This window comes from Lagenorhynchus albirostris, chromosome 11 (assembly GCF_949774975.1).
Source record: "Lagenorhynchus albirostris chromosome 11, mLagAlb1.1, whole genome shotgun sequence".
NCBI lineage: Eukaryota > Metazoa > Chordata > Mammalia > Artiodactyla > Delphinidae > Lagenorhynchus > Lagenorhynchus albirostris.
This window is the reverse complement of record NC_083105.1, coordinates 18,274,522-18,283,910: the sequence shown is the minus strand read 5'-3', so window position 1 is coordinate 18,283,910 and position 9,389 is coordinate 18,274,522. Positions and strand designations below refer to the sequence as shown.

Here is a 9,389-nt window from a genome sequence, read left to right as displayed (position 1 = left end):
CTTACAGAAGAATTCCAAATAATACATGTAGAAGCTCCCCTTTCTAGGAAGTGGAGCTTAATCCTTTTCTTTTTCAATGTGGGCTGGATTTAATGACTGTCTTCCAGAGTATGGAAAGGAGAAAACAGTAACTTTCTATAGAGAAACTTGGCAAGTGCTACCTTAATTAACCAAGTGATCAAGGTTCATATCACCAGGGATGTCATGTACCCGCTGATGTGATGAGGAAGGGTACCTCACCTCTGGTATTCTTTCCAAAACTTCCCAACCTTAACCTAACCTAGAATATGTGAACAGTACTCTTCAAAAATTTTTAAGGTCAAAACCAAAGAAAAGGAGGGTGGTGGGAGGGAGACACAAGAGGGAGGAGATATGGGGATATATGTATAGCAGATGCACTTTGTTATAAAGCAGAAACTAACACACCATTGTAAAGCGATTATACTCCAATAAAGATGTTAAAAAAAACCCAAAAAACAAATAGTCACAGACTGGAGGAAACTACATGGCAACTAAATGCAATGTAGTAACCTGGGTGAAAGCTGGTGAAATCCAGAGTCGGACATATTCATTTGTGCCTTAGCTCTGGCATGTGTGATGTCTAGCATGGTCATGTAAGATGAGGGCATTCATGGAAACAGGCAGTGGGATACAGGAACTGTGCTATCTTGGCAGTTTTCCTGTAAATCTAAATTTATTCCAAAATTAAAAGGCTGTCTTTTTAAAATCATCTATAGTCCTACCACAAGTATAACTACAGTGAAGATCCTCATCGATATGTTTAATTTGTTTTAAAATGTGTTACGGGAGAAATGATTTCTCTAAATATAGCCATCTGAAATAGTATTTTTTTTTAACTGGCTAGGGAGAGAAAATGTTACTCATTTGCATATTCAGAGATCATGGTGTGTGAGAAAATTCTGTGGAACCTAATTTTATGTACAATAAAGTTGTTGAACACTTCACAATTTTCCTGATAATCTAGGACACTCTCTAGGCTTCTCGTAATTCTAATCATTATATGCTTCCTACCCCTCCCCATCAAGCTCTTTTTTTAGTTTGCAATCATCACTTTGAAATTACGAGATACCCTACAATCATCTTTTTAAAAATCTGCCCTGCTTCTTTTCCCTTTTAAGAAAATGGGAACTCAGTCATAGAGAAACAGGCTATCAGTTAAGGTACAGCTTCCTTTCCTGATACAATGTTATATTAGCTATTAGTTGTATTTGTTTCCCATTTTTTGGCCACTATAAATGACTACTTTTAGTAGTAGGACATAAAAATTAAAGCCATCAGGTCACATTAAATTTGTGGCATCTGAAACTTCTCAGAATCTTCCAATTACAAATTCTAAATTTCCATTGTTTCCATCAGGAAGTGTAAAAAGCAGCATTCTCCCTGAGGTTTTGGTAGAAACAGGCAGCTATGCAGCTATGCCATATACACCTTGCACTACAGCTGTTTAACTGGTCTAAATTATCTGACGGGTTACAGCTGAGCTGTCGTGAACTGTTCCCTCACAGCTTTATTAAGAACTAATCTAGTTTTTTTTTTTTTTTGCGGTACGCGGGCCTCTCACTGCTGTGGCCTCTCCCGTTGCGGAGCACAGTCTCCGGACGCGCAGGCTCAGCGGCCATGGCTCACGGGCCCAGCCGCTCCGCGGCATGTGGGATCTTTCCGGACCGGGGCACGAACCCGTGTCCCCTGCATCGGCAGGCGGACTCAACCACTGCGCCACTAGGGAAGCCCTCTAGTTCTACTTTTAATACTTGGTTTTTGTCACAGGTTTGGTTCTCCAGGAAGCACTGAGATGGAGTTTAGTATGCAGAATATTTATGAAGGCATGCCCTTAGATGAGCACCTGTGGACGGAAAGCAAAGGAGACTGCGCAGAAGGAGAAGTCGAGCAGCAACGCAAGTCCAAAACCAGCCTCAGCCAACCGTGCGGGGAAGTGAGCTGAACCGGGGTCCCTCACAGCTGCCGGCCCCTCTGTGCTGTGCAGCTTTGAGCCAGGTGGTGCTGGCTGAGGCCGTCCCTGCAGGAGCTGGCAGCTGAAGGGAGCCCGCTGACAAGCATTCAGCGCTGGGGTGACAAGCCTTTTCCTGGGAATCCGGAGGCCACATTTCTACACCCACCATAATGTCCATTTTTCACAATGGGGTCAGCTTAAAAAAAGGAAAAAATATATATAATATATACCTTGGTTAAAGTTACTTGGAATCAGCACTTACTGAAATGATGGCATTTTTTGCTTTTGGTACATTTGAATTTTAATAGCTATAAAATTAATTTTTCACCTTCATGAAGCCATTGTCTTGTAGGAAATTTGGGTTCAAATCATGACTTTTTCTTGTTGATTTATACTAAATCAAGTATCCTTCCCTGAAGCCTTTGGGAATTCCAACTACTTGCGGAAGTTAGGCACCTTGACTAGAATTACCAAATTAATATTTAGGAAAACATTTTTAAATCCCTTTAACTAAAAAAAAATAGACTTCTTCCAGTTTGATATAAAGCCCTTGCCATGGCAGCTGTGGCAAGCTTCACCATTTGTAAAGTGTACCGTTTTTTTTTCAAGAAAAATGTATTCAGTTAACGATGCTATGAAATTTGATACAGAGAAGGGAAGACTCGTGCACAAGAGCACAGTAAATAATGTATCAGGAAACAGCAATCAGTCTCAACTAAAAAGTCCACCTTCTGGGGACTTCCCTGGTGGCACAGTGGTTGGGAGTCCACCTGCCAATGCAGGGGACATGGGTTCAATCCCTGGTACAGGAAGATCCCACATGCCGCGGAGCAACTAAGCCCGTGCACCACAACTACTGAGCCTGCACTCTGGAGCCCGTGAGCCACAACTACTGAAGCCTGCGTGCCTAGAGCCCGTGCTCTGCAACAAGAGAAGCCACTGCAATGAGAAGCCCGTGCACCGCAACAAAGAGTAGCCCCCGCTCGCCGCAACTAGAGAAAGCCCGCGCGCAGCAAAGAAGACCCAACGCAGCCATAAATGAATAGGTAAATGAATGAATAAATAAATAAATTTACATTTAAAAAAAAAAAGCCCATCTTCCACCTCAGAATCCCGGCCCTTGTTTTCCTAGGGTAGGGTACTGCTCATCTGTCACTGACAGAATTGAAGATTCTCTTTGTGCTGGGAACATATGATAAAGTACCAAATGACACAGAGTAGAAAAGAAAAATCTGGTATATGAGTCTGGAAACAAACCATTTCATTTAGTTGCTTTATACTGTTGAACTAAAAGGGCACTGACTATGGAGAGAAACAAAAGCATTTTGTTTGCACTTAGGAATTTAAGATTTCAACATTGACCCCAAAGATCTCTATCATGTAGCAATCTGGTAACTGGCTAAGAAGTAATAAGCTTAGACATTATCATTAGAAATTCAGAATTTTTAAAAACTTCTTTTGGAAAAACAGTCCTGAACACAGAGCTGACTGCTCTATAAATTACTTTCGACCTGCTTTCACAGAGTCAGAAAAGGGCTAACACGTTGGTATTAGTTTCCCAGGGCTGCCATAACAAAGAAACACTAAGTGGATGGCTTAAAACAACAGAAATTTATTCTCTCACAGTTCTAGGGGCCAAAAGTCCGAAATCCAGGTGTCAGCAGAGCCATGTTCACAGACTCTGGGTAGAATCCTGCCCTGTCTCTTCCTAGCTTCTGGTGGTGTCCCCTGGCTTGTGGCTGCATCACTCCAATCTTTGCTTCTGTTATCACCTGGCATTCTCCCTGTGTGTCTGTCTTTACATGGCGTTTTCCTCTTCTTATAAAAAGACACCATTCACATTGGATTAGGGCCCACCCCAATGACCTCATCTTTACTTCATTACAACTGCAAAGACCCTATTTCCAAATACACACTCACAGGTACTGGGAGTTAGGACTTCAACATCTTTTGGGGGGATACAATTCAACCCATAACAATACTCATTTATGTTTATCAGTTATTTTAGAATATAGTTTATAAGAGAAATTAAATGCCAAATGGTGTCTCAAATTTGGGGGTAGAGAACTTGTGACCGTCCAAGTCACAATTGTTTATAATTGTGTTATATATACAACTCTGAAAGAATTTCAAACTTTGAATATTTCAACTGAATTCAGTTTAGTACAAATAGTACTTTCCGATATTTAGAGAAATATTAACTTCTCACCCTAAGCATTCATGGTCAATGTCACTTTTATTATAGTTAATTTATAGTTCCCATTTGCCGTTATAGTCAAGCTTATTCAGAGAAATAAACCAGAATTATAAGGGTAGGAGACACTGCAACTGTGTTCTCTCACATGATATTTAAGACTAGGTATCTATCAAAACGCATTAGAGGAGCTGATGATATAAGTTTTGGCAGTTTTCAAGAAACATTAGTCAAACCATAACTAAATCTCAATGCATCGGTTAACATCTGCTGAGCACTTCCTCTTGCAGTTAGCATTGTATTAGTGCTTAAACACAAGTAGTTTGACTCAGTAAATTCTAAAACTACATATTTAATTCTCATAACATTATTCACAGAGTTCTTGGCAGAGACGAATTTTGAGGTTCATGTTGTCTCTCTTTCAGTCCCAAAAGCTCTGTTTTGAGTTCTCCAGGCTGTGGTGGAATTTCAGGTATTGTCTATAAAAAACAAAAATAAAAACAAACAAAATATATAGATACCAATGCTTTCTAAGACTGTAATTAAATGTAACCTGAAAAACCTCAAAGAAAGTAAAAAGTAAAAAAGAACAAAAAGCCTCCAGCTACTCAATGATAAATCTTTATTATGAGAACCTGCAGTCGATCTATGTCACTTTCTAGCCCTCTATTTACAGGACTCTATCATCTGGGCTACGTCTTAAGTCCTAAAGGACTCACAGAGGGAAAGTTTGCATCAGTTATCGATTGACAGATCACGAATTTGAACAAGGCTTTCCACACTGGGAAATTCATTCCTGCACTACTTACTGACCTCTCTACCATGTGCCTGGCACAGAAAACAGATATTAGGAATTAATTCATTTATTCAAAAACAGTAAGTGCCTATTATGCGCAAAGCATAAAGCAGTAGGCAAAAAAATACAAAACTGCCTTCAAGAAAGGTAATTTTGGGGACTTCCCTGCCGGTCCAGTGGTTAAGACTTCACGCTCCCAACGTAGGGGGCCCAGTTCGATCCCTGGTCAGGGAACTAGCTCCCGCATGCCGCAACTATGAGTTCACATGCCGCAACTGATCCCGCGTGCCACAACTAAGACCCAGCGCAGCCAAATAAATAAATAAATATATTTTTAAAAAAGGTGGTTTTGTTTTAACTTGTAACAGCTTTAGTGAGATATAATTCACACACCATACTATTCACCTATTTAAATAGTCAACGACTTTGGTATATTCACAAAGTTGCACATCCGTCACTATAATAAATTTTAGAACATTTTCATCACCCCAAAATGCAACCCAAACCCATTAGCAGTGGCTCCCATTTCCACACACCACCACCACCACCACCAGCAAGCCATCTACAGACTTGCCTCTTCTGGACATTTCATATAAATGGTATCAGACAACATGTGGTCTTTTGTGACTAGTTTCTTTCACTTAGCATGTTTCCAAGGTTCATCGGTGTTGTCACATATATCAATACTTCATGCCCTTTTAGGAGCAAATAATATTCCACTACAAGCATATACAGGGGAATTCCCTGGAGGTCCAGGAGTTAAGGCTCCACACTTCCACTGCAGGGGGCACAGGTTTGACCCCTGGTCAGGGAACTAAGATCCCGCATGCCACGTGGTACGGCCAAAAAATTTAAAAAAATAAAAATAAAAGGCTATAAATACCATCGATTTATCCACTCACCAGCTGATGGATATTTATTTGGATTGTTTCCACTTTTTGGCTAAAATGACAGTTCAACTTTGATTAAAAAAAATGTAGCACTTTTATTTATATACTAAATATATAACCAATTTTTAAGAGTAAAGTGATTTTGGCATCAAAAGTTAGCAATGTCAGCAGAGGTTCTAAATAGCAGTTGGTGTGCGTATGGGTGTGTCTGGACACAACCAAAAATGAATGCTGTAAAATGAGTCCAGAGACTGTGTCTTTTGACCTTCTAAGCCTCCAATAGTAAACAGATTATAAATTAAGAAAAACAGGACAAGTACAAGTAATGTAAGAGAAAAAGGAAATGCAAAAGGGAAGCTCGAGCAGAAAGCACTCTCTATTCCAGGACGGAGCATCTGCCCTGAGTCTTTGCCTCCTCTTCTGTTTTGATGAGCTGGGCTGGACGACGAGGAAAAGGTGCCCTTAAAGCTTCTCCCTTAAGACAGCACTGAGCACAAGCCCTAGGCAGCCCTTGCGGTCTCCTCTGCTCTAGAATCCACCCAGACCTCTAGCTGCAGAGACTGAAAGACTCCTGCAAAGGCTGGTGGTGGTTACAATAGTGACTATAATTGCTGGAACAATATCAACAGACATAGGTAAAGAACATAAATTCCTTAAATGTTAGTAAAGCCAACAGCCTCCTACACACAGCCAGCCCCGGCCTACAAGTCCCTACAGAGGTGCCCCACTGCCAATGTCACCACCCAATCAGGATGAGGTGGCCTGAGACACTTCAGTATGCCCCTTCTAGAGATTCTGGTTTCATGCTGCCACATCCCAAGATCCAGGTAGCTGCTGGTAACAACCCTTGCATGTTCTGGCTTATGAGATGGGTGAATGAAAGGGCAAATTTCCCAGGGTCAAATCACAGGCATCCCTCCCTTTGTAAAGCCTGTCTGATGTCTATTCCTGCACAAGCTAGAGACCAAACTGCATTTCTGTGTAAGGTTCTAACCCCTTTCTGTCCCCACTAAGTATCCTTGATGCCTCCGTAGAATTCAAAAGAAGCAGTCTAAAGTGGTAAGAAAGAGCTACTGCAGCATTGTTTGTACAAAAGCTAGATACCAGCTAAACGTCAATAGGGAATTGAGTAATTAATATACGGAATATCAATAGTATGAAATACTATTCAGTGGCCAGAAAGAAAAAAGGCTATAAGTAAATCTATTCATACAGACATTAACCAAAACAAGCAAGCCGCAGAGAAATGTGTATATGAATTTCTATTTACATGGGGAAAAACACCCCATAAACTCTATGTATGTGTGTGTGTATTCAACAACAGTAAAAAGTCTGGAAGGATATGCCAACCAACAATGGTAGTTACCTTGGAGAGCAGATTGGATAAAGGAGGTTATCAGCGGGGGGATTTTCACTTTTTACTCTACATGCTTGAATTCAACTGGAACACTCCAAGGGTGTTGTATTATTTCATTAACAGGTTCAAAAAAGAGAAACACTGAACAGAAAGCCTGGGCTTCAAATCGTCATTAAGCTATGCGACTTCGGGAAATCACCTTCACTCTGCTGAACCTGTTTCCTCTTCTGAAAAACAGAAAAAACACCTCCAAAACTGTAGTGCTAATTCACGGAAATTAGAAACCAACGAACGGTTGGTTCTCTTTGTTACCTGTCCAGAGTCCAGGCAGAAATGACTGCTCCCTGCGCTGTGCTCCACTCTATTCACGCCCACAGCATAACACGGAGCACACTCTTGGAATTATTTGCACTGTACTTCCTTGCCTCCACCTCCTCAAGACCATAACTCCTCAAAAGTACCTCTAATTCTCGGTTCTACTTCCGGGAATGCTTATTAAAATTAATTAAAATTCCTCCCTCCTTTGAATGCCTATATTCACTCCTTCCTTATTCAACAAATATTTATTAAGCATCTACTATCAATACATTCTACGGCCTTTTCTAGGTGACTGAGACACAAGAGCGAACCAGACAGGCACAGTCCCTTCCTGGAGATTACATTCTAGTGGAGGAAACAAAGAACAAGTAAAAAGACAAAGGAATAAAATAATTGCAAATCATGACAAGTGCTCTATCAAAAACGAAGGACTGAGACAACGGCAGAGGAGGAATCCTTTGGGGGCTGTACAAAGAACCCTCATTGCTAGAGGAGATATTTGAGCAGAGACTTGACGTTTTGAAGAAGTAAACCAAGCCAATATCTGGGAGAAAAGCATTCCAAGAAGAGAAACAGCATGACCTTGAGCTTGGGACAGGCTTGACGAGTTTGAGAAACAGCAAGGAAGTCGCTGTGGCTGCAAGAGAGGGAACAAAGAAGAAACACTAGAAGATAAGGCCAGTGGCAGACAGGTGCCAGACCGTGTAAAACTTCAAGACTGTAAGAGCAGGCCATGTATTGCTCTAACGGCAATGAGATGCCACCACAAGGTTTTAGGTCCCGGGTAGACGTGCTCCTAATTTCAAGATCACTTTTGCTGCTGTGAAAATGAAGTGGTCCAGGAGCGACGCGCGGGGACCCTCCTGCACTCACCAGGTCCGGCCGGTAGTACCGGTGCACCACCTCCGCGCCGGCGCACATGGCCAGGAGGCTGGCGGTGAACATTTTCAGGTAGGACGTCCAGGACACGCCCGCGGGCATGGTCGGCAGGCTTAAGGGGGAGGGAAAGCGTGCGATGTTAGAACGTTCCCAGGTCCCCACTAAGCTGTGGGGGTAAACGAGCCCCACTGCAGCGCAGGGGCGGAGTCAGAACACTTGGGTCCTCAACCATGAAACGAGGGCGCTGAGCGCATGAACGCCCCGTGGAGGCGGAAGACCAGAAGGCCGCGGGTTCTTAGTTGGGGGGGCCGGGATTTCTGAGTTCAAAGGCAGCTCTAGCAGAGCGAGCGGAAGGTCGCACCCGAAGATTTCCCGCGAGGCCCAGCAACCCCTGGGAGAAGAAGCACTACAGACCGCACTGCACAGCCTAGGGGTGCGCCCCGGGGGAGACTGTACCTCGAGCTGCACTGGCACTCGGAAGCGGGTCAGGGGACGGTTGAAGAGCGCTCCGGAAACGGAGCGGGCGGCCGCGGACCGGACCAAAAGTGCAGGGGATGAGGCCCGCGCCGGACCGGAAACCCGTTTCACTTCCGGCGTGGGCACGTGACCCGAACGGAAGTGGGATTTTCGGCCAGAGCAAGTGTCTTGTCTTTTTTTTCTTTTTAAACCGATACGCAGACCTTTCCCGGCCCCAGGCTCTCGGCGCCCTCATCATTCCCTCTATAGTTGAATTTTCCTGGCAGATGTCGAGTCTTGACCTCGGCTCTGGCTGGATTCTTGAATCATTTGTGCTTTCGCACCCACAAAGGAGGTTGCTCACGTTTACCACCTTTTAGGAGCGGGTGGAGATTCGCACACTGAGCCACGCGTGCTTAGGTGAGGTCACTCTGGAGTGAGTGAAGTTAAAAGCATTCTCTGTAGTTGTGCCCTGCACGTTCTTTGACACCTGAAAAAGAGCCACGCCCAGACAGCTATGACCTTGT

The 9,389-nt window shown here is 43.2% G+C and overlaps 1 protein-coding gene across 2 annotated transcripts; it reads right to left on the bottom strand.

Annotated features, from left to right (window-relative positions):
- Window positions 1–4,189: 4,189 nt before the first annotated feature.
- LOC132528638 (ubiquinol-cytochrome-c reductase complex assembly factor 6) lies at window positions 4,190–8,986 on the bottom strand. Of its 2 annotated transcripts, XM_060164588.1 has the most exons (3): window positions 8,863–8,986; window positions 8,401–8,518; window positions 4,190–4,645 (listed from the first exon to the last, which is right to left on the bottom strand). In XM_060164588.1, exons 2-3 carry the CDS (start codon window positions 8,506–8,508, stop codon window positions 4,538–4,540), a joined length of 216 nt encoding a protein of 71 aa, XP_060020571.1. In that variant the 5' UTR covers window positions 8,509–8,518; window positions 8,863–8,986; the 3' UTR covers window positions 4,190–4,537. The 2 variants fall into 2 exon arrangements, with proteins under 2 accessions (XP_060020571.1, XP_060020570.1); XM_060164587.1 differs by lacking the exon at window positions 8,863–8,986 and having other exon boundaries at window positions 8,401–8,835.
- Window positions 8,987–9,389: the final 403 nt, after the last annotated feature.